The sequence below is a fragment of the Cricetulus griseus genome (assembly GCF_003668045.3).
Source record: "Cricetulus griseus strain 17A/GY chromosome 1 unlocalized genomic scaffold, alternate assembly CriGri-PICRH-1.0 chr1_1, whole genome shotgun sequence".
NCBI lineage: Eukaryota > Metazoa > Chordata > Mammalia > Rodentia > Cricetidae > Cricetulus > Cricetulus griseus.
Window position 1 is genome coordinate 103,477,558 of NW_023276807.1, and position 25,405 is coordinate 103,502,962.

Genomic DNA, 25,405 nt, shown 5'->3' on the forward strand with positions numbered 1-25,405 from the left:
CTAAGGGCTGGGGTTAAAAGCAAGTTCTGGATTAAAAGCTTGTGCCACCAAACCCACCATGTTTAGCTTTTTTTAGTTCTTCATATATTCTACACACTAATCCTTTTCTGGATGTATAGCTGACAGCGATTTTTTTCCCATTCTGTAGGCCATCGAGTTACTTCAGTTTCTTTAGTTTTATGAGATTTCATTTGTTGGTTGTTGGTCTTATTTCCCATGAGATAGGAGTCTTATTGAGAAAGCCCATTCATGTTCACATAAATTGAAGCATGTACTCTATCTACTTTTCCCTCTAGCACTTTCAGACCATCAGGTCTTATGTTGAAGTTTTTGATCTGTTTGAGTTGAGTTTTGTGCATGGTGAAAGAGTAGGCTCTAGTTGGTATCTTTGTAAAAATTCGGGTCGACTGTACTTGCTTGGACTTATATCTGGGTCCTCAACTCTATTCCATTGATCTGTGTGTTCCATGGTGAGAGAGTAGGCTCTAGTTGGTATCTTTGTAAAAATTCGGGTCAACTGTACTTGCTTGGACTTATATCTGGGTCCTCAACTCTATTCCATTGATCTGTGTGTTCGTTTTTGTGCCAGTATCATGCTTTTTTTAATTAATATTCTCTAGTATAACTTGAAGTCAGGTGTGATACATTCTATACTGTTTTCATTCAGGATTGTTTTGGCTATCTTGGTTTGTGCTGCCATATAAATTTTTGGATCTTTAAGTGGGGTGGTCATTTTTCATAGTATTCTTCTGATCAATGAGTATAAGAGTATCTTTCTATCTTCTAATGTATTTCTTAATATTTCTTCGATGTCTTAAAACTTTCATTACAGAGGTCTTTAATTTCCTTAAATGTATTCCCAGGTTGTGTGTGTCACTTTGCTGAACATAATCAACTCAAGGAGGTTTTTTGGTGGATTCTTCAGGACCTCTTCTGTATAGAATCATATCATCTGCAAAAGGAGATACTTCTCCTTTTCCTATTAATATCCCTTCTCTTTATATATTATTCTGTCTTTAAGCACTGAATGAAATAGAAGTGAAAGGAATGGGAACTCTTGTTCCTGATGCTTTTTCTCTATTTAGTATGACGTTGCCTGTAAGTTTGGGATATATAGTCTTTATTATATTGAGGTATGTTCCCTCTATGTCTAGCCTTTGCATGACTCTGATCTTTAAAGGATGTTGGATATTGTCAAAGGCTTTTTTCTGTTTATCATGTGATTTCTGGTGGGTTTTTTTTTTTCCTTTTGGTCCATTTATGTTACAAATTACATTTATGTATGTTGAATCAACCCTACATGGTTGAAACAGTCAAAATGGTCATGATAAATGCTCTTCAATGTGATGGTAAATTCAGTTTGTATTTTATTGATGATTTTGTATTTATATTTGTTAGGGAGATCAGTCTAATTTTCCTATGGTAGTTACCTGATTTTAGTATCAAAATAATACTGGCTTCATAATTGGAAGGTACCAGGCATGTTGGCACAATCCCACTCAGAAAGCAGAGGCAGACAGATCTCTGTGAGTTTGAAGCTAGCCAGAACTACATAAAGAGATCCTATCTCAAAAAAAAAAAAAAAAGTATATGTTCTTAGGGTATGTTCCATGGTTTTGTGAATTTCATTGGTATTTGTTCTAATACCTTCCTTTCATTTTTATTAGTTTGGATCTTTTTAAAAGATCCAATTTAGGATTTGTCAATTCTGTTTATTTTCTCAAAGGATCCCCTCTTCATTTCATTGATTCTTTGTAGTTTTTTAAATTGTTTCTGCCTACTTTTGATTATTTCTCCCCCTCTATTCTTGTGGTTTGGTTTCTTCTTTTTTTCCTAAGGCTTTAAGGTGTATCAATTTACTTTAAGAGTTCTCAAAATATTTTGATAAAGACATTTACCATATAAGTCTCTCCCCTCCCCGTCTCCCTCTCCCTCTCTTCCCTCTTCTCTCTCCCCACCCTTTTCTTGGATTTTCAAGACAGGGTTTCTTTGTGTAGCCCTGGCTGTCTCTGAACTAGCTCTGTGGACCAGGCTGGCCTCAAACTCACAGAGATCTGCCTGTCTCTGCCTCCCAAGAACTGGAATTAAAGATGTACGACACCACCACCTGGCAGGACTCTTTTTATTTGTCCCATAGATTTTGGTTTTAATTTTCTGCTCAGGGAACTTCTTTTAAATTTCCTTCTTGATCAGTGACCCATCATCATTTAATAGTATATTATTTAATTTCCATGAGTTTGTGTGCTTTCTATTGCTGTTGATACCTAGCTTTATTCCATTTTGGTCAGATAAAATATAGGATGTTATTTCAATTTTCATGCACTTATTGAGACGTGCTTTGTGTCATAATAAGTGATCAGTTTTGGGGAATGTTCTATAAACATCTGTTATATCCACTATATTTATGATGGCACTTAACTTGTGTTTCTCTTTAGTTTTTGTCAAGATGACCTGTCTGCTGGTGAGAGTGATGTATTGAGGTCATCCACTATCACTGTATTAAGATTACTCTGTGGCTTTACATCTAGTTGTGTTTTATGAAAGTATGTTTGCAATATTTGCCGTATATATGTACATACATACACACACATATAGGCATACATACACGGGGAGGGGGCAGAATTATAATGTTCTCTCTTTTGTGACACAGGGCCTTTCTGTGTAGACCAGGGTAGCCTCCAACTCATACAGATCTGCTTGCCTCTGCCTCCTGAATGAGGATTAAAGGGATGTGCCACTATGCCCAGCTATAATGTCCTCTTGATAGACTGTACTATTGATCAGTATAAAGTGCCCTTCCAATCTCTTCTACTTTTGGTTTGAAGTCTGTTTTTGTCAGCTATTAGGATAGCTATGCCTACTTGTTTCTTAGTTCCATTTGCTTGGAATACCTTTTCCCACCCTTTACATTAAGGTGGTGTGTGTCTTATGTATTTGTTAGCAGCAGCATAAAGATGAATCCTGTCTTGTAATCAAGCCTTAATTCAATCTTTTTATTGAAAAATTAAGACTACTAGCATTCAATTATTATTGAAAGTGTATTGACTTGTCAGTCTGTTGATTTTGTGTTTTTACCTCTTGTGATTATATATTTTGTCCTATGACACCTTTCATTTTACACTTCTCGAGACCAAAATATTCCTTCCATTCTCTTCAACAGAACTGACTTTAGTGGTCATAAATTTCTTTAGATTGTTTGTAACATGGGAAGTTTTTAAAATCTCCTTCAGTTTTAATAGACAGTTTTGCTGGATATAATAATCCCGTTTTATAGTTGTGTTCTGTATTTCAGAATACATTTGTAGGTCCTTCTGTCTTTAAAATATCTGCAAAATAATTGTGTTATTCTGGTGGGCCTGCCTTATAGGTCATTTGACCCTCGTCTTTTGCATATGTTTTTGTGTTCTAACTAAAATATGCTGTCGGGAACTTATTTTCATTCCTACCTATTTGATTTTTGCTTTGTTTTCTCTTTAGCTTTGGAACCTGTCCTGTAACTCCATCTGTAGACAAGGTTGGTCTCGAACTCACAGAGATGCTCCTGTCTCTACTTCCCATGTGCTGGAATTAAAGGCATGTGCCACCAGTGCCCAGCTTGGTTTTTCATGTTGTTTTTGTTTCTATGCTGGGACTTGCCCATCTGGAATTAATATGTTGGTTCAATTTTTCTTTCTTTTGTATTTTTGTTGTTGTTTTTATATTCAAATCCCCTTTATTCTTAAGTGATGGATGACATTTACAATGCTCGGGAGAGAATTAAGTTATAGTAAAGTTGAGGTGACATTTCCCTTTGTGGGGTTGGTTTTGGCGCCAGAGGCTCTATCTCAAGTCTTTCTATTTGGTTCACGTATTGTCCTTTGTCAGCTGGTGCCTGCTGCATGGGTCTTCAGTTTTTCTGTGAGTTCTGGAACTCCCCAAGTGCCAGTGGGCCTTACTCCAGATCAGCACCCTACTCTGGGTCTGCATCTTTTACTGAAGCTGTTGTAAGATAAGGAACTTGTGGGCCCAGTCCCAACACTGTTACAAAGTCCAGGGTCTCTTCTGAGACTCGAGGTACTCTATGAACCCCTATAAATCAAGACAGATTATACACTTCCAATATATAATGACACAATGTAAACATTCCATAACAAGAAAATACCATTCCAAAGCAAAACCAATTCTATTACTATCTGGCATCTGGAAATCTAGGTGGCATCAACTGGGCACCTTGGGCATCCCTACCCCTCCAGCTCTGCTATGTTTAGCACATATAGACACAATCTTGGGCCAACTCTACTCCATGCCTGGTCTCTAATATGAGTCCTGCCATTTAATCCTGTGGTCTTGGTGGAGTGACTTAGCCCCTTGGTGCCTCATCTTCACCTGTGATGAGAATGATACTACCTTCTAAAACTGTTACAAGAATGGAATTAATACATGGCAAACTCTTAGTACATTACAATCTTCTTTTAGCAAAGAGCTCCCTCTTGTCCCGTCACTTGACATACCATAACACAATCACATGCTACCATGGCTTAGTATTTCTAAAACATTCTCAGTATGGCCTGCCTCCTACTTCATACCTGCCCCTTTCCTTTATTACCTAGCCAGGACTGAAGAGGCCCAATGCAAAGCACTAAAGTGGTTCATACAGTCACTATCCAATGGCCTCTTGCCTGAATACTGTGCACTCAAAAAAAAAAAAAAATGTGAGCATCAATAGATTTCCAAACTCAGCTTCTTGCTCCTGTCAAAGGATGATCTGTTCCTTGTTCCTCACTTCCATCAAACATCAGGTTTCCATCCACATACCTAAGAGTTTCTCTTAAGTAGTATGGAATATAGGTCAGGGATTACAGTATTTTTACCTAGCTCTCTGGAATTCCTCAGGTAAAAAGACTAAATTGGTAGACTTCATTCCTCAAATCTTAAGGCAGCCTCTGCCCATTCAGGCAGGGCTGTCCTTGAGACCTCTGAATTGGGGGAAGACAGCAGGCATGTTTCTCCTTACTAGTCTTTCCTAAGCAGCTAGAAAACACCAATCGTCCCTGTATACATCTCAGCCCAATTCTCAGAGCAACACAGTAGTCAGTCCATTTGTTTATTTTGTTTTTTTGAGACAAGGTTTCTCTGTGTAGCTTTGGAGCCTATCCTGGAACTCACTCTGTAGCCCAGGCTGACCTCTAACTTAGAGATCCACCTGCCTCTGCTTCCCAAGTGCTGGGATGTGTGCCACCACTGCCCAGCAACTAAGTCCATTTATTATAAAAATAAAGGATTAGGAAACAAAGGTGCTTCACTTCTGGAAATACAGGTGTTATTGCAAGGTGATGATAATGGGTGCATCTATGTGACTGTTCCGTCTAGGAAGGCCCTAGTATACTGGCAACAAGTGCAGCACAGACCAGTCTAGAGGTGAGACACCTCACAAGAGGACTGAGCTCCCACCTTGGGGAAGACACCTGCTCCCACAGCAGCTTCTCCTTCCAGCAAGCAACACAACTCTAGGTGCAAGCAGGCCTTTGGATACGCCCACACCAGATAGTTTGCAGCTTTGAATTGACAGCTGGGTTACAAACTCCACATGAGAGAAGACTGATACCCACATGATGCCTCTGATCCATGCATGGCCAAGCAAAACAAAAAATGACCTATCAGTGCCCCTGCCTATCTGTGTATCTTAGATCCCGTAGAATGCAACATACTGTGTTGAGAACTGAGTCTAAGGACACCAACCCAATCCCTTAGAGCAGCTATGCTGGTCAGGGGCCACAATGGGCTCTGACTCATTGGCAGCACTCGGACAGGTGCCTGAGGAATGCCTCGCCTTGTTCATCGCTGAAGCACCGCAGGCAGTGAGGGCACTGAAGATCACCCTGACCTCTGTGGGCAGTGTGAACATGCCCACCCTCTGCAGGAAGTTCCACCTGTTGGGACCCAAGAGCAGTCCTCCAGCTACCAGGTGCCACATGCTCCAGTGCATCCATCTCTAAGTACTTGGCAGTTTTTTTCGCCGAATGAATCCAACAGGGTCCTGGCTCCTGGAAGTCCTGCTGAGAAGTCAAAGGTCAGTTTACTATGGGCTATTCTAGAAGTCACCAAGCCTAGAGACACACTATATCTCAGAGTAGAACTTAAATCCCATCGCCTCGCTTCTGTACCTCCCTTCCATCAAACATCAGGTCTCAGTCCACATACTACAGGAATTTCTCCAAAAAGTGTGGAACAAAGGTCAAGCATCAAGGTATTAGCTGGGCAATGGTGGTGCACACCTTTAATCCCAGCACTCAAGAGGCAGAGGCAGAGAGGCAGCTGGCCAGCATGGTCTACAGAGCGAGTTCCAGGACAAGCAGGGCAACACACAGAATCCCTGTCTCAGGGAAAAAAATAATAAAAGAATAAGAGTATTTTACTTTATTCTCTGGAGTTTCTAAAAGCTTAAATTGGAAGACCTCATTCCTCAAATCCTACTGCTTCTTGCTGTCTAGACAAAGGTACTGAGTGAGTGACTGAAAAGATCCTACAGGTACTTGGTCATTTAATGAAAGAACAGGCTTGAGTGGAGTTATCTCCCCATCCATTAAGTGAAAGCCTGATTAGAGCTCTCAGCCTTCGGATATTCACTGAAGGAAGTGACACTGACGCCATGTCCCATTACCATCAGAGTGAGAAAAACAGCAGGCAAACTAAGTCCCACTGTACCTCAATGTAATTTGATGTACTAGACATTGAGACCTACAGTGGCAGCCGTGAGTGCACACTTTGCACAGCCTGGTCCATGTACTCTATAAACAAATGCCACAAAGCACTGGGCAGTAGTGCCCGTTGCTATGTGTATGGGAGCCTTACTCCAGCACCCAGTCTTGTTTTTACTTTTCATTTGAATTTGGATTTTTCTCAGAGGGACAGTGTCTTATCACTCATACTTAAGCTCCACTGTCATATGGTTGTCCCCCTTGGGTAAAGCAACAATGGGTGCTTGAGGGGCCACAACTAATGCAAAGGCCCTGGTCCCCACCAGAAATCTAGCCCTTGGGTCTGAACAGAAATCCCTCAGAGAACCTGGCTCGGCAGGCCTAGAACTGGTATGGTCACTCCCCTGGCACATCCCTGGAAGGCTGCCTGACAGGCCACCATGACTGCACCTTTAATGACCTTGCAATCTAAAACACAAAGGAGCCAGTAAACCTACAGTCATGTTAGAAAATATCCCATTCCTGCCATGGGACAGAGGATTCTGTCTTATCCCTACAGTCCTGGTGCTTTAGGAGAAAAGCCTCATATGGCCCTACCACCCTGAAAAAGCTGGATCTAGAACAGGGAATGGGGAAACACCCACATTCCATTATATGACATCAAAAGGACAGCAAAGGCTCTAGGAAGGGTCTTCTATGACTACTGAAGCCCACTGGCACCACCCTGTTGGCCTTGGACTTAGGGAAGGGCACACACAGGTTCCAAACAAAACCCCTGTATTCACCAGAAGTGGTGCTTGTATCCAGCCCCATGATGTGAATTTAGCTCAAGGGAACTGAAGAAAGGTATCTGCCAGGATCTTGTGCCCCTGGTGTAGAGGAAGGGAGGCAGAGGCTGATGAGGTCCAGCAGCTGCGGTCCAGCAGCTGCCCATAACAGAACAGTGTGGGCAGCCTTCAGAGTCCCAGTTCCTCTCACATCTTAAAACGAAGAAGTTTCAAAGTCAGTTCTGTCTTCTCAGCCTACTGATTTCCAGAGGTGTCTCTCTTATCCAAGCTATGGCAGGACAGGAAGTTCTCTGAGGGGAGCCAAGTGTTATTCCCAGAACAGATGTATGAACACTAAGGTAACAAACCTTCCCTGGGAATTTGCAGAGCATGAGTCTATCCAGGGAGAAGAGGTAAAAGGCACACATGTCTGCTTTCATGCCTGAGAGACTTCCACTGACAACACCAGCAATAAAAACAAAGGTGGCTACAAGTCCACTGGCTATCCTGGAAGACCTGCCTCATTTAGTGCTCGGGGCCTGTGTCACACCTCAGCAACACAGTAACTAGAGTTTCTACCTCACAAGAAGACCGACAAAGATCTGCCCATAAAGTATCTGGGGCCTGGGATATACTTAGGATGCATGGCAACAATAAGCAGGGAGACCGAAAGGCCCTGTATACAACTAGCCCTAGATAACACAGGCCACCATGGAAACCTCCACAGCTAAATATAAGTACCACAGAGAGGCTTTGTAAAATGTTTTCTATGGCCATACCCTATACCCAGGAGAGGTTACTCTACACAGAGTGCAGAAGGGCCTATCAGTATTGTTATATTGTTAGCCAGTACAGCTTTGCAGACAAAGTGATTCAAAATTCATAATAAAAGATACTAATTCTAAAAAAAAAAAATACTAATTATAATGAAAGAAAGTCTCTTGTGCTCTTACCTGTCTCTGGGATGCTTGGGACATCAAAGAAAAGACCTTTTCTTCCAGTTCTTGAATCCTACTATGAGCTCGTTCCCGATCTGCCCTTTCTGATTTGAAGTCATCCTTGTAAGCAAGAATCTGAGAAAAGACAGAATGCTCATTTCTATTCAAGGAAGGAGAAAATCCTTACCTTGATTCTCCCACTACTCCATGAGGTATCCCACCCAGGATTACCAAGCCTTTAGCCTAGGCTGTCCCAAGACTATGGCCATCTGTGTTGTAGGCAAACATCCCTTTCAGCCCTGCCCAGAGCCTGAGGACACCTGCTGCTCTAGCATCTGCACTCGCTCCAGCGCAGTGTCCCGGGCCATCTTCACAGTTGCCAGTTCCTGTTTTGCTTCGGCACAGTCATTTATTTTCTCCTCCAACTGTCTATTAAGCCTGGAAATCTCCTTCTTCATCAGCTCAGGCTCATGAGGGACCTGCCGCCTCTTTAGCTGTGCATGTAACCCCTTCACATATTCATCCCTACTGGCATCGTAACGCTGCCACTTAGCATTGAGGTCTTCTACCTGAAAAGACAGAACCAGGAGACACGCTTGCTCAAGCCAATATGGAACTGTGATTATCAGCAATAATTTACGAAACTGCCTCCCTTTCCCTTTCCTTTGTGTAAAGAGAGTTCTAAGCCTCCAAAACTACAGAGAAAAACCCTGTCTCAAAAAACGGGAGGGGGGGTGGAGGGGAGTATCAACTTGTAGCCTCCACATGCAAGTACAAACATATTCATACACAACACACACACTCAAAAATTACTACCTGATGGTAATTCTTGCACTTCCTTTATTGACTAGTTAATCTGGGAGGACAGAGAAAGTCAGGATCTATACATCCTCTGTTAAAACAGCCAGGGAGCAGATGCCACCTCTATGCACCAGCTAAAGGAAAATCTTTTGCCATTTGTCAGGGTTAATTTTCCTCCTCAATGGGATGTTAGATACTCACATGAGTCACCTTTTGTTTTAATAGTCGATTTTCTTCCTGTAACTTCTCAATAACACTCTTGCCAGAAGCATTCCTGCTTGTATGTCGTAGCTACATAAGAGACAAAGAGAAGCCTTGTTACTGTGTATCACACACAGAAAAGGAGAAGTTAGAGCCATAGGCTGAGGTCACAGACCGTCACTGCAGCTGCAGCGTAGGAGGTGGTGACTCTTCACTTGATGGAGAAGTAATACAGATACAAAAAAGGACTTTGCAAGTCCAGCTCCTCCTAGACCCACTGCTGACTGAGGGAGGCCAGGAGATGGCCTTGGCAGAGTCTCTAGATCTATCGCTCTTGATACTGCCCTTGTTCCTACCTACCAACATGAGCTATTTGTATTTTAAATATTCTGGACCTAAACATTCTGTTGTCATCAAGTCTAAAGGAATAGGTATACCAGCTGTAACAAAACCTTCACAGTGCCAGAGCTTATTTAACATCACAGGCAATAGAGTAGATGGGAACATAATTTTACTCTCTAACAGAGACATACCACACCCCAGCATCCAGGAGGCTTTCCAGGTCCCTAGGTTGGGTCTGGCCACAGATCAGTCTTACCTCCTTCAGAGTCATCAAAACAGAAATCCTGCCTGTAGATGAGCAAACCAGTCTAGATGAGGCAACCTAACTTGTGCTTCACACAGGGTTAGAATCAGGGCCATTCACTCACAGAAGCCACACCCCAAACCAACCCCTAATAGCAGCTGGCTGACCCAGCTGTAAAATCTCATAAAACTTTTCTGGGGCATACTCTATACCCCAGAAATTCCAGCTCTGAACAGTACAGAGGACTGTAAATCACTGACATTAGTTTTAAGAATTCCCCTTGAATGACAGGAAGTGCATGTCCTAACCCAGTCTACTGGGAAGCCCCAGATGACTCAGCCAAGTCCAGGGCTGAGAAGTGATACTGACTTAAGAGACATGAGGTGCCCATCTGCCATAATTCAGCACCCACCTCAGGCTGATCACAGTGTGAGGCTTCTTCAAGATCTTGAAAGAGAATGTTACAGTGATACAAACTTGGACAAGAGCACCCACCTCTTCCTATCCAGCAATGAATACAACTGTATTCCTTTTTGGGTGATCTTTTTGTGACATCCAACTGAGACATGATTCTTGACTAAGTTTTTCTATACATTAGAGAAGCTCCTGGTATCTGTATGTCCCCTTTCCTCGGAACACATACAGTCTCATGAATACTGCTGCAATCTCAGAGAATTTCCTAGAAAGGGAGTGAACTAGAGGCTCTGTGTGGCACAGTATACATGAGATGTAGACTCAGCCTGGTCCACTGTTATATTCTGAATCAGAAATGTTCTCCACAGGCTCATAATTTGAAAGCTTGATCCCCAGCTGATAGTGCCATTTGTAGAGGCTATAGAAGCTTAGTAAGTGTAGCCTAGCAGTCAGAAGAAGTCATTAGGACAAGCCTTTGAAGCTGATACCCTTCCCCTAGTTCCAGTGTCTCATTGTCTCTCTATCTCTGTCTCTTTGTCTCTCTCTCTGTGTGTCTGTCTCTGTCTCTCTGTGTGGCTCCTGGTCTGCTATGATGTGAGGATTCTCTGTCACAAGTCCCCATTAGCATGAATTTGGCCATGCCATCCCCACCATGTTATACTGAAACCCTCCCTGAAGTTATATCTGTTGATACTGTAGTCACAGTAACACAAAAATCACAAATACACCCACTGATAACTAAGGCAAGGTATGCCATATGTACCTGTTTCCCTGTCAGCTACATACAGATCAGTACCACCTGGAAGCAGGAAATAAAGTACCATGCCCAGTACCTGACCTACATTGAGTCTTGGTTCCATCTATTCCACCTGCTATTCCTGTCCAGAAGTCCTCTGGTTTTCAAGATGCATCTCTTCCCATGACCACCTTATGATGCCCAATGCCAAAACCTTGTGCTTCACACAAGGTCAGAATCAGGGCCATTCTCCACCAAACTATCCTGGCTTGGAGGCACAGAGGGTTCTTCTTGGGTCCCTATTGCAACCTGGCCCTTCTGGCGCCTCTGTCACCATCTGCTGTCCACCTCACATAGTGTCTACATGGGGCTCATACTTTTGAGGCATGAAGATGTTCTATGTCATGTGATAAGAAGTTGTAGCCCTGAGGGTGACAGGTTTCCTAGCATATGGCAGGCCATGTTTCTGGCAACAGAAGTTCTGGCTCTCCATGAGGCTTGTGGCTGGATCAACTCTTACCACTCAGTCTACATGGAGTCTACAAAAGGCTGGCGCTTATGGATCTTCAGCAGCTTTAGGCCTGGACTCTGCATATGTGGCATGTGGAGGCATTGCTCCTCCTCAGCAATATCACCTAGATCTGCCTCAGTTTCTTTGTTTGCTAAATATACATGTAACAACACTTCCTGTGGGCAGTCCCTCTGTCCCCAGCTCTTCCTTCCTATCCTCAGTGGCAGAAAAGACCAAAGTGTGATCCCCACATGCATGCAGGATCAGCTACAGACAATGCTGGGAGTTGGGGAGGCAAGCCACTCAACTTTCCTGTCATATTTAAGCAAGCTTATTCTCCTCACTGAGAACAGAATGGGTTCTGTGGCACCCCTAGACCTTAGTGAGCACAGGAGTCTTAGATCATGACAGGCAATGACTTAGCACACCAGAAGTCTTCACTTGACTTAGTTACACTGCCTACCTCATTGGGGCTTCCCTCCCCAACGTCTCCCTGTGCATGCTGTCGTTCATCCAGACATCTGGCCAGATGCTGGCACATGTGGGCAGTGGCAGCCAATGTTCTGCGCAGTTGGTGGGTCTCATCAGCCAAGGAGCGGCACAGAATGTCACTGGCAGCCCTGGCTTGTTCCTTCTCTGCCACACTTCTCCGAAGCAAGACAACTTCCTTCTCTCGCTCATGCTGAGGCTGGCTCATCAGCTGCTGCATCTCCCTCTCTTTTTCTTCTAGTCGCTCAGTAAGTCTCTCAACTTCCTAAACGGAAAATAATTTCAAAGCACGGTTTAGATTGGTGTGGTTACACATGCCTACAATTTCAGCAGTGGGGAGGCTGGGTCAGGAGGATCAAGAATTTGAGGCCAGCCAGAGAGACCCTATCTAAAAATGGTAAAGGAAGACAGGCAGGTTCAAAATAGTTGTAAAAATTAAAGCACAGCTTGATTAAATAAAAAAAATGCTAAAAAGCAAATGTTCAAAGCCAGACACGATAAGACACTTGTAATTCCAGTGCTTAGGAAGTACAGGTAGGAATAGAAGTTCAAGGCCATTCTCAACTATATAACAACTTTGAGGCTAGTCTGGGCTACATGAAGGGGGAGAGGATGTAAATGTGATAAAACAAATGAAAATCTGGCAGGGATAATGTATCACTAGATAACACCCTGAAGACAGGCTTTTGAGACAATATAGTTAACTGTTGTAGAATATTGCTTTAACTATGTAAAGACGGGTCATATTTATGTTGCATTTGTTTAATGATGTAAAGATGTGTTGCTTTGCCTGCCTAAGGCACCTGATTGGTCTAATAAAAAGGTGAATGGCCAGTAGTTAAGTAGTAGAGGATAGGCAGGGCTGGTGTTGAGAGAGAATTAGTAGGAGAAGGAATCTAGGCTCAATAGAGAAAAGAGAGAATGAGGGAGAAAGAAAGGGAGATGCCAGGGGCCAGCCAGCCAGGCTGCTGCCAGCCTACAAGACACAGAATAAGACATACACAGGGAAAGAAAGGTAAAAAGCCCTGAGGGGAAGCATAGATGGCGAGAAACAGGTTAATTTAAGTTATAAGACCTAGTGGTAACAAGCATTCATAACTAATAAATTCCTGTGTCATAATTTGGGAGCTGGTTGGTGGCCCAATAGAAAGCCTGCTACAGTTAACTTTGAAGTTTTTCATCTTAAAATATTTTCAAACTTCATTTAAAATTAGTCTCATCTAGGTGTGGCAGTACACACCTTTAATCCCAACACTTGAGAGGCAGGGTCAAGTACATCTCTGTGAGTCTGAGGCCAGTCTGGTCTACATAACAAGTTCCAGACCAACCAGGGCTACATAGTGAGATCATGTCTCAAAACAACAAAAAATTAACTAATACAAATAGAATATTTGTAGCCAGGCAGTGGTGGCACATGCTTTAATCCCAGCACTTAGAAGGCAGAGACAGGTGGATCTCTAAGAGTTCTACAGAGTGAATTCCAAGTCAACTAAGACTACACAGAGAAACACTATCTCAGAAAAAAACAAAACAAAAAGAAAAAGGAAGAGAGTATTGCAGATATCATTAGTTCAAGTGAGGTCATACTGAATTAGGATTATCCCTACTCTAACCACTGATACCCATCTAAGAAGGAATTTCAGACAAATGTACTTAGAAGGCAACATGAAGACAAAGACTGGAGTGTAGCACCTGTAAGCCACAGAACACCAAGGACTGGCAGCCATTACCAGAAACAGAAGAGATAAAGAAGGACCTTTTCCCAGAACCTTCAGAGAGCAGAGACCTTGATCTGGAGCTTCTAACTTCTAGGACTGTGAAAAAAATTACATTTCTGTTGTTTAAGTTCACCATTTATTGTGCTTTGTTTAGAAAACCAGTATGGCTTGAAATCCTAATTACTATTAAAAAAAAAAAAAGGAAAAACAGCTGGATGTGAATCCTAGCATTTGGAAAGCTGAGGCAGGAGGACTGTTTAAGCCAGCCTGTTCTACCTAATGAGTTCCAGGCCAGCCTAAAATAATCATACTTTTGTTTTTTGTTTTGTTTTTTTTTGACAATTAGATCTCTCTATATAGTTCAGGATAGCCTCAAACCCATGGCAATCCTACTGCCTTGGGCTTCCAATGTGCTGGGACTACAGATCCTTAAATAGCAATTTTGTTTTACTTTGTTTTGTGGTTAAGACTTTTTCTGGGGCTGGAGAGGCAGCTCAGTGGTTAAACGTATTGAATGATCTTCTAGAAGACCCTGGTTCAATTCCCAGCACCCATATTGCCCCTCACTATGGTCTGTAACTCCAGCTCAGACCTTTGTAGACACCAGACATGATATGATGTACAGACATCCATTCAGACAACCGTTTTTTGGTTTGGTTTGGTTTGGTTTTGGTTTTTTGAGACAGGGTTTCTCTGTGTAGCTTTGGAGCCTATCCTGGCACTCGCTCTGGAGACCAGGTTGGCCTCGAACTCACAGAGATCTGCCTGCCTCTGCCTCTGCCTCTGCCCCCCCCCCCCCCGAGTGCTGGGATGCACTTTAGGCATTCGCCACCAACACCCGGCAAGACAACCATTTTTAAATTTAGCCTAAGTTTTAACTGGCCTTAAATTTGTGCTTTCCCATTTTCTTTCTTTCTTTCTCTTTTTTTTTTTTTTTTTTTTTTTTTTTTTTTTTTTTTTTTTTTTTTTTTTGGTTTTTCGAGACAGGGTTTCTCTGGGGCTTTTGGAGGTTGTCCTGGTACTAGCTCTTGTAGACCAGGCTGGTCTTGAACTCACAGAGATCCGCCTGCCTCTGCCTCCGGAGTGCTGGGATTAAAGGCGTGCACCACCAACGCCTGGCGTGCTTTCCCATTTTCAAAGAATCCTCTAACAAACAGTACACGATGGAGGTGAAACAGTCTCAACCAGTCCACTCTACATATGAAGAAACAGATTCACAAAACCCAAGGATAAGCCTGAGCCATTTCCATCAGGAGGATGCAGTCTCTCTCTTGTATCCTAGGACCTTGTCAACATAATAAATGTGACACCAACCATGGTATAAAGACAAACTTCAGTTATTACTCTCTCTTTATAATTTTGTTATTATTCTGCATGTATGTGTATATAGTGTGTGAAGTATATACGTGCCATGGCACACACATAGAAATCAGAGGACAACTTTCAGGAGTTGTTTCTTTCCTGTCACCTTGGGTTCCAGGGGTCAAATAGGTTGTCAGGCTTGCACAGAAAGTTCTTTTGCCCACAGAGCTGTCTCACCAGCCCCTGGATTTTTTAAATCATAAAAACATGTACTGTTTGGTATTTTGTTGTTGCTGTTTGCTGATTATTTTGAGACAAAGTCTTGCACCCTATACCAATGGTTCTCAACATTCCTAATGCCAAGACCCTTTAATAAAGTTCCTCATGCTATGGTGACCCCAATCATAAAATTATTTTCATTGCTTCTTCAAAACTATAATTTTGCTACTGTTATGAGTCGTAATGTAAATATTTTTGGAAATAAAGGTTTGACAAAGGGGTTATGACCCGTGGGTTGAGAACTGCTGCTCTATACAGTAACAAAACAGGTAGAGGAAAATTGAAAGGAAAGAAAATCTGATGTGCCAGGATCAGGCAAGGCCTGTGAGGCCAGTCTCCAGGATAACAACACACAGTTATATTGTGACAGGCCACGTGGTAAATAGCACCATTAACCAGAAAATCTTATCTGAAAGAAGTGTGAAGTCATTCACCCAGGCCTCAAGTTGCAGATGGGGTAAAGTCCCAGGTCCCACTCCAGATATTGTGAGGACAAACTACAGCCTCATCCAGACACACTGGCTACTGTCAGTTCCTCCACACCCCCCAATCTTCGGTATTCTCTGTGGAAGCCCTCAGTGCCTTCTGGTCTAGCATCCCTGTTTCTAGAGATGGTTGATTTGGCCATAATGAAAGCAGTCTAACAGACTATTTGCTTTCTACTGTAGTTGTTTGTGTGTTTGTTTAGACAGGGTCTCACCATGTAGACCAGCCTGGCCTAGAACTCACAGAGATCCATCTGCCTCTGCCTTTCAGGGGATGGGGATAAAAGGTGTGCCCTTTAATGTCCAGCTGCTTCTGTGGTTTTAAACCTGCCTTGTTACTTCAATGAACAAAGGCCTCTGGGGGGTCTGGTGACAGAAGTAATACACCTCTCTGTTCTCCCACAATCTGTGACTGGAACACCCTTCCCTCACAAAACTGACTGATGGGGAAGCAAAAAACATTCACTTTCAAGAACTACTAAGTCATCAAAATGATCCTTAAACATTAAAAATTACAGGAGCTGGAGAAATGGCTCTGCAGTTAAAAGCACATACTGCTCTTACAGAAGATGAGTTCAGTTCCCACCATCCACATGATATAGCTCTCAACAACCTGTAACTCCAGCTCCATGCAATCTGAACGCTACTCTGAACTTCACCAGCACTGACACTCACATGACACACAGAACCAATAATAGTCTTAGATGTTACAGGACATTTGAAACAGCTTCATAGTTGCTTATGGTCTAATACTTCCCATTGGCACATTCCAGTCATTCAAGGTGCAGTTTTTACATATGGACTATGTACATTCTAGGACACATCTGGAATGTTTAAAAAAGTTTTCTGTCATATATAATAGAAAGGGGGACCAGGAAAGCCAACCTTTGGACTGAGTGAAGAAATCCCAGATATACAAGAAAAGAAATTCCTTTTTCATTGCATTTTAACTGCTAAAGGATGCAGCTAAACAACTGCATGGTTTTCTTTGATGTTAGCATTTTTAGGAAGAGAACTTTGTGCTAATTCCCTCTTGAAGAATTTATCATGGCTTTTTATCATTGGATTTTTTTCTTTTTTTAAGTTTGTATATATTTTAACTGTTTTAAAAATACAAAGTCTTGCTATGTAATCCAAGCTAACCTCAAAATTGTGATCCTCCTGCCTCAGCCTCCTGAGTGGCTGGGACTTTTAGCATACTGTATATTACCCTGCTTCTCCACTGGAATTTTTCTGGATCAAAACTCAAGGGAACTATTATAGAAGCTGTATGTTGTTTGATGTTGCTAATGCTGTACAGATTTGATTACCTGTGGTCTCTTGTCCCTTGCCATTTGCCTGGGAGATTTTTTTTTTTTTTTTTTTTTTGCCACTGTCTTTGCTTTCTAGGAAGAATAACGCATGCTCCCTTGGAAATCTAAATTCCTATACAATCTTGTTAAATCAGTTGCCTATAATCACAATATATTTTACTACACATGGATAAATAATTATGTTTACCATTTCTTTAGTGAAAGATACAAGTAACTAATCATTTGTTTCACGTTACTATTTCTTTTTTTTTCTTTAAGAATTGTGTTTATGCCTGGTGGTGGTGGTGGTGGTGGAGGAGGAGGAGGAGGAGCACTCCTTTAATCCCAGCACTCGAGAGGCAGAGGCAGGTGGATCTCTGTGGGTTCGAGGCCAGCCTGGTCTACAGAGCGAGTGCCAGGACAGCCAGGGCTACACAGAGAAAACCTGTCTCAAAAAAACAAAAAGTAAAAAATAAAAGAATTGTGTTTATTTGTTAATTTGTTTGTGTGTGTGTGTGTGTGTGTGTGTGTGTGTGTGTGTGTGAGAGAGAGAGAGAGAGAGAGAGAGAGAGAGAGAGAGAGTGCAGAAAAGCCTGAATGACTTAGCATGAATGTGGAGGTCAACTTGCAGGACTCTGTTCTCTCCTGCCACACAAGTTCTGGGATCAAGCTCAGGTCATCAGGCTTGGTGGTGATGGCAACTGCCTTTACCCATTGGGTCATCTTGTCAACCCTATTTCCTTCTTTTAGACTTTATTTATTCATTTATTTTGGCTTTTTTGGGGGGGTAATTTTTCAAGACTGAGGGTTTCACTGTGTAGCCCTGGCTGTTCTGGAACTCTACTTTGGCTTTTTGAGACAGTACCTCACTATGTAGCTCTAGCTAGAACTCACTATGTAGATCAGGCTTGCCTCAAACTCATAGAGATCCACCTGCCTCTGCTGTGGGGGTTCTAGATTAAAGACATACACCACCATGCCCAGCATTTTATATTTACTTATTTGTTTGTTTGTTTTTCAAGTAGACCTAGCCTCAAACTCAGAGAGATCCACTTGCCTCTCCCAAGTGCTGGGATCAAAGGTGTGTGCCACCATTGCCCAGAACAGCTTTTTATTTTAATTTATGTATCTGTATGTGAGTATGTATATGTGCATTCAAGTTACTATGGAGGCCAGAGAGGATGAAAAAAACAAAAACAAAACAAAACCTTGAAGCTTGAGTTACAGGCACTTGTGAGCCTCTTGATGCTGTGATCCAATCTTGGGTTCTCTACAAGAGCAGTATGTACTCTTAATTGCTGAGCTTCTTTCTAGACCCACATTATTAGATTTTAAAATTAAGGCCAGCTGCAGTTATTTTCCTTTGTTACAGATGAAGAACAAATGATTTAAAGCATAACCATGTTGCATTTACTAGTAGAATATAATGCCATTAAGAGGTAAGAAAAAGATGGTAAGAAATTTAAAAGTGCTACTGCATTTGCATTGATATGACAAGCACATAGTCTCTTTGACATTTGCCAAAACTGTGCTCACACATATTTGTCATCATAGAATGTATTACATTAGTTACTGTGGTTTGAATGAGAATGGCCCCCATAGGCTCAGATATTTGAATACTTGGTCCCTCGTTGGGTGAAATTGTTTTGGGAAGGAATGGGAGGCGTGGCCTTGTTGGAAAAGGTATGCCAGTCACTTGGGATGCGGGCCTTCACCAAGCCCAGTCTCTTCCTCTGTCACCTGCCTGTGGATCAGATGCAGGTCTCAGCTACTGCTCAGCACCATGCCTGCCTGCTGCCTCTCTTCCTATCTGATGGTTATGGATTCATCCTTGAAACTGTAAGCAAAACCCCAATTAAATTCTTTCTTTTACAAGTTGCCTTGGTCATGGTATCTCTTCACAGAAAAGTAACTAAGACAGTTACTAGTATATAGTCATAGAATGTATTCCATTAATAACTAATGTATTATATTAGTTACATTAGCCTTATCTTGTGCATACCTCTGCAAACCACATGACCAAAGAAGCTATATCATAGAAAAAAACAACTCTGAAATGAAAATGAACAGGATTGTTTTGTTTTGGTTGTTTTGTTGTTGTTTGTTATGTTTGTTTTTTGAGACAAGTTTCTCTGTGTGACTGTCCTGGAACTCACTTTGTAGACCATTCCAGCATCGAACTCACCTGCCTCTGCCTCCTGAGCACTGGGATTAAAGGTATGTGCCACCATTGCCCAGATTGTTCAGAGTTATTTTGACAGGGTAATTTTTGATACATATGTCTACTGCTAATACATTTAGTCAATTTGTTTTGGCAAACTAAGAAGCCATGCAATAGTTTTGTAACATTTAAAGTCACCACAATGTTAACAAAATTTCCTAAATAAAATTGCAAATAAGTCTTAAAATCCCTGAACAAAACCCATATGTCAGAGGACGAAGGACCAGTAGTACTGGAACCACAGACTGGTTCTGTCTGGGCCTCTAGAGAGCTTCCTGTGGATGCATCTGCACTGAACACCAATGGCTGCCAGGCTGCAAATTCAGTTCTGTTATGATTATGGGGAGCTCTTTTACCCCAACTGTTCCCACTGATATTCTGATAACACATTCTGGGGTGTCTTCAGAGCTCCACTCTGTACTCATCTGTGGCTTCTGATGTGCACAACACTAAGTTAGTGGCACAGACGAGGTAAACTCTACATTTCCCTTCTGCTCTATTTTACAACTCTCCTTCCAGAAAGAGGGAGAAGTGGAGTGGAAGACATCTGGATGCTCTTGGTGCTTTAAATAATACATATAGAAAACAATGACAATGTAATAGAAAGTAAATCTGTATAATAAGGGTCAACTCAACAATACCAAGAATATATGTCTTTGCAAAGGAAAAACAGGCAAGCCATGTGCAAAAAGCATGTGGGATTATTTTATTCTTGCCTTTATTTTTCAGATGTTCTGAATTTTACCATCAGAAAAAAAAATGCATTTTTTCCCTCTTAAATTTTGATGTGGCCAGAACTGGTGGCAAAGTCCTGTAATACCATCTACTTGGGAGACTAAGGCAGGAGGATCCAAAGTCAAGGCCTTCCTGGGATTCACAGTGAGTTTAAGGTCAGATTGTGTAACTTAGTGAGACCAGGTCTCAAACTAAAAAGTAAAAAGAGAACTGGAGATGCAGCTAAATGGTAGAGTACTTGCCTAGAATGTGTGAGGCTCTAAGTCAATCCCTAACACCAAAGGGAGTAGGAATAGGAGAAAGAAAGAAAAATCTAGCTGTGGTGGTGAAATCTTGGAAACAAACATTCTCCTTACAGGCAGGCTTACTTTCTTTGCTGGGAAAACCAGGATAGCTATGGACCAAATGCAGTAACATGCCAGTATGAATCCAAATGTGGGGGGAGGGTGTCTGATTTACAAATAACATTTATAAGAAAAACATTTCCCTTGGTTCAGTTTTGTATGCTTATGGTATCTCACAGAAGCCAAATAACACCAAATGACAAGGAGAACCAAAGAATTTACAAATTATCACATACTTGACAGGCTCTTCCTGTCACTTCTTGCAATATAATACTAAAAGCCACCAATCAAAGGCATGGGTCTTCTCTCTCAGAGCTCCATCCCTTGAACCCTTGCATCTCCCAGGTCCCTGGCGCCCCAAACAAGGTTCAGAAACCCACATTCTACAGAAGACCTCCCTAAGACAGAACACAATACACAAAACCTGCATTCCCACAACTCAACACACATACACACTGGAACCTACACACATTGTCAAAAAGCAATGCCTGTATGTCCTTGAGACGCTCTAGGCTCCATGCCTCAGAACCTATAGTGTCCCTTTAAACCCTGCACCCTCTGAACCCTGAACATTAGCCCTGCTCAGAACTCCATCTCCTTCAAACCAAGTGCCCTGATGTGTGAATAAGAACGGCCCCCATGGACTCATATATTTGAATGCTTAGTTGGGGGGATGGCACTATTTGAGAAGGATTAGGAGGTGTGGCTTTGTTGGAGGAACTGTGTCACTGGGGCTGGGCTTTCAGGTTTCAAAAGTCCACACCAAGCCCATTGTCTCTCTCTGCCTAGGGATCAGAATGTAGCTCTCAGCTACTACTCCAGCACCATGCCTGCTTTCGAGCAGCCATACTCCCCACCATGATAATAACCCCTCTAAATCTGTAATCAACCCCCTCCCATTGAAATGCTTTCTTTTATAAGAGTTGCTTTGGTCATGATATCTCTTGAAAGCAACAGAGCTGTGATGAAAACAGCTACACACCCCTTTGGGGTCTGGAGCACAGATTGGAGAAGCTAACTACCAACAGAACCATGTGTTCAAGACTACCTCAGTACCTCAAGCTCCACAGATCCCTGCATTCCAGGATAACCTCCTGCTCCTCAGATCTGCCACACAGAACTTCATGAGCAAGTTTACCTCAACAGTGCCCCTCAAAGTCGACAGACCCAGGGGGTCTCTCCCAAACTTACCTCCATTATATGTCCCTCGGAACTGTTCATAACCTGAGCCCCTGAGGACCGGGTACTTCTCAAATGTCCGCATCCCTAACACCCTGGTGCTCACCAGAAACCTGTGTCCCAGAGACACCTGCTCACCTCTGTGCGTTAAATGAATCTCCAACCGCTCAGGACCCTGGACTCCACATACTCTCGCCCTTCAGACCCCCCCTCAGGGTTCCCTGTGTCTCAGACCCCCGCGCCCTTCAGACCCTTTGAGTCTCAGGACCTCGTGCCCCCTCACAACCCTGCTCCCTTCAGACCCCCGCGTTCCCCCTAGACGCCCATGCCTCTGGACCTCACGCTCTTCAGACCCGCACCACACGCCTCATATCCTCGCACCCTCATATCATCAGCGCGACCATCAGGACCGGACTCGGGCTACACTCCAACAAGCTCCCGAGGCCTCCCGGGGCAGCAGCGCCCGCTCCGAACCTGGCGCAGCTGAGTCTCGGTGGCTCCTTCCTCCTGCCGCCGCAGCTGCTCACGGAAGCGCTCCACCTGATCCAGAAGCGCGTCCACGAGCGACGGCGCCGTGTCCCCTTCCAGAGCCTCTAGGCGGGTGCGGAGGCTCGCGATAAGGGCGTCGCGCGCGGCCAGCTGATCTTGCAGGCGCTGCAGCTGCTGGCCGGCCTCGTGGTACAGGCTACAGAGCGCGGCGGCCGCGCGCGGGGCACCGTCCTGTCTGCCAGTCCTTGCATCCCCAGACGACATGGCTGTGGACCTTCTCGGGGACCCCGGATCCTCGAACTTCTGCGCCTAGCGGGAGCAACAACCGACCTTCCCGGAACTTTTCCCGCCTCGCCCCGCCCACTCCCCCGGAGCCTAATCCGCCCCCACCCACAGTTGGCTCCGCCTCACTCACTGCCCGGAGTCTGACTCCGCCCCCTCCCACTCATCGGTCCTACCCTGTCTTGAGGCTTCCTTCTGGGGGCTATCCTAGGCCTACAGTCGCGGCGACCCTATTCCCTCCGTCTGTGAAATTTTCCCGGAGTCAGACCCAGTCTGCGACCAGGGTTTGGGGTTCGGTTTCCTCTGCCACAGCTGCTGAAGGAAAGCAAATAAATCAAATTACTTCAAACATTGGACGTGGGGTGTAGTTAAGGTTTCATTGGCTGGGCTCCTTCCTCTCCAGGGACTTGGCTTGCGTTTCGTCACGTAGGGACACTGAGCTCAGAGAGGACTTCCCATCCAGAATGCTTGCTGGGTCCCAGAGCCAGCCACCAGACCCCAGAGTACCCCTAAATTCGAGTTAGAACTGCCTTAGTGCTAGAAGCTGTTCTTAGAACAGAAGACAGGAGGGCACTATCGCTTTCCTTCCCACAGCTTCCATACAAACGCTGTCTTCCCTCTGGGAAGTGCTTCCTCCCCCAACCCCACCCCACCCCCACCCCCCCGCAGTGAGGATCTTCCAAAGGGCCTTGCTAAGGTCTCATGGGGGTCCCTTCATGTGAGGATGTGTTTCTCCTTCTTTGCTCAGTCTCCTGTGCTCAGCATCCTGTCTGTTCCCCTGGTGTGGTCCACAGACAAGGTCTGGCTGAGCCTGTAGAAACTCACCCACTTGCAGTATCAAACTATAAGCAAAGCTAGACCCTCCCTGCCAAGTATTTATGGGATGAACACTGGGAGTGGCACACCTGGCTTACCTATGGTCAGCTCCTTTTTAGTCCTCAGAGCCAAGACTCCTGTTCAGAAAAGATACTGTCTTCCCTACGTGGTAGGGGTGTTGTGGCACTAGAGAATGGGTGTGTCTGTTTCTTTTCTATTGCTGAGACAAAAATGCCACCACCAAGGCAGCTTAAAAGAGAAAGCATTTTAGCAGGGCAGTGGTAGCACATGCCTTTAATCTTAGCACTCAGGAGGCAGAGGCAGGTGGATCTATGTGAGAAACCCTGTCTCAAAAAAACAAAACAAATAAGCAAAACAACATTTAATTGGCCATGAAGAGTACATCTTGACTGACTGAGGCAGCAGCAGGATAAAGAGGAAGGGGCAGGGGAGGGCACCACACAAAAGAACCCTAGCCCAGAGCTGATTTGTGCTTTTAAGTCTTCACTGTTAGTGCCATATGTAGCCTGGGGTAAGTGCTTTTGATCCCAATTGTGAACTACAAAAATAAACACCAAACAACCCAGAAACTTCCAACACACTCTGGGTCATATGTGTTTGGAGTTCAAAAGCTTTGGTTTTAGGTAGGTACGTATGACTGAGGTAACCACCCTCTAAAATGGAGGTCTCTTCCCAGTATCCATGCATACAGCCCCCATACAAAAAGTAGTAGTACTTGATGTCTGTAACTGAGAGGCCGCTGGGGGAAATGGTGGTGGGAGACCGCTGTAGCAAAGCCATGAGACACATTTTGTCTATTGACTCAGCCAGTTTGTCCACTTCAGTGAAGGAACCAGTTTAGAACTAAATCATCTGGCCCCGGTGAGGTCTCTGAGAGATTGCAGGCCCAGCTCATATGTTGGCTTCCATCTCAGAGAAGTTCCTGTACCTTATTTCCCAGGTATACTGCTCCAAGGCGCCTAACAAACTGCAAAGTAACAAATGTAATGTTTCAAGCTGCTAGCATGGGGGGTGTCTTTTAAAAATGTGTGTAAGGGGGCTGGAGAGATGGCTCACAGGTTAAGAGCACTGACTGCTCTTCCAGAGGAACTGAGTTCAATTCCCAGCACCCACTTGCAGCTCACAACTGTCTGTAACTCCAGTTCAGGGGACCTGACACCCATAGTAAAACACTAATGCACATAAAATAAAAATAAGTGTGAATATGTGTGTGATATGTGTGTGTATATGTGAAGATGGAGATTAACATATCTTCTTGTGAATTATTTTAGCAACTATTAGCTATAGACAACTTACATTGTTACCGATTCTTATATGTTAAAACTTATGTAAAATTAACTTTGTATTCCTGTTTTGGATAATTGTATATTATATTTGTCATACTATGTAGACTTCTTCTTTCTGTTTATGATGTTTTGTGCACAAATATAAAACTTTCTTTACCATATTCTATGTATGTATGCTTCTACATATGCTTGAGATATTTTGTATATTGATATAATTTAGGATATTTTTATTATGTTGCACTATACAGTTCTACCTCTAGCCAAGACATTTCAGTTCTACCTCTATTTTAGAAATTTACATATATATGTTTAAATTTACAAATTTGAGGTCATTGTCCTAATGCTACACACATATATGTTTAAATTTACAAATTTGAGGTCATTGTCCTAATGCTACACACCAGTTTTAAGATTGTTTAAATTATTTTGGGAAGCTTCAGTCACTGAGCAATTATGTTTCTGAAAATTACAGATTATAGTTACCCATGCTTCTTATACCTAATGATGTTAGTGAGGTTCTATATGTGTTCAAAGATGTACCCAACATAGATATTTGATCTTCAGACACTTCAAAGACCTACAGAATATGGCATTTAAATGTTTTAATAATTTAAAACTCCGTTGACATGAGACATAATTGCTCCTGACAGCACCAACTTATTCCCGAGAGTATGATAGACACCAATGACACTCCATTTGGAGTTTGTTCTCTTCTTGGCTACTGGCCTCTTGGGCAAAGAACTGCCCCCACTGCAACAACTGACTTTGGACACGCTGTCCTAACTGGGCTAGCAGGAGATAAACTTAAACTGCTAAACCTTGCCAAGTCAGGGTAA

General features: G+C 43.2%; 1 protein-coding gene across 4 annotated transcripts; it reads right to left on the minus strand.

Moving 5' to 3' along the window:
- Nucleotides 1-3,953: 3,953 nt before the first annotated feature.
- Nucleotides 3,954-22,766, minus strand: Tnip2 (TNFAIP3 interacting protein 2). Of its 4 annotated transcripts, XM_035453276.1 has the most exons (7): nucleotides 22,623-22,766; nucleotides 22,150-22,473; nucleotides 12,095-12,385; nucleotides 9,385-9,474; nucleotides 8,703-8,951; nucleotides 8,398-8,517; nucleotides 3,954-6,035 (listed from the first exon to the last, which is right to left on the minus strand). In XM_035453276.1, the coding sequence occupies exons 2-7, from the start codon at nucleotides 22,426-22,428 to the stop codon at nucleotides 5,769-5,771; spliced, it is 1,296 nt and encodes a 431-aa protein (XP_035309167.1). In that variant the 5' UTR covers nucleotides 22,429-22,473; nucleotides 22,623-22,766; the 3' UTR covers nucleotides 3,954-5,768. The 4 variants fall into 4 exon arrangements, with proteins under 4 accessions (XP_035309167.1, XP_027242973.1, XP_027242972.1 ...); XM_027387172.2 differs by lacking the exon at nucleotides 22,623-22,766 and having other exon boundaries at nucleotides 3,954-6,032; nucleotides 22,150-22,517; XM_027387171.2 differs by lacking the exon at nucleotides 22,623-22,766 and having other exon boundaries at nucleotides 22,150-22,517.
- Between the last annotated feature and the right edge of the window lie 2,639 nt (nucleotides 22,767-25,405).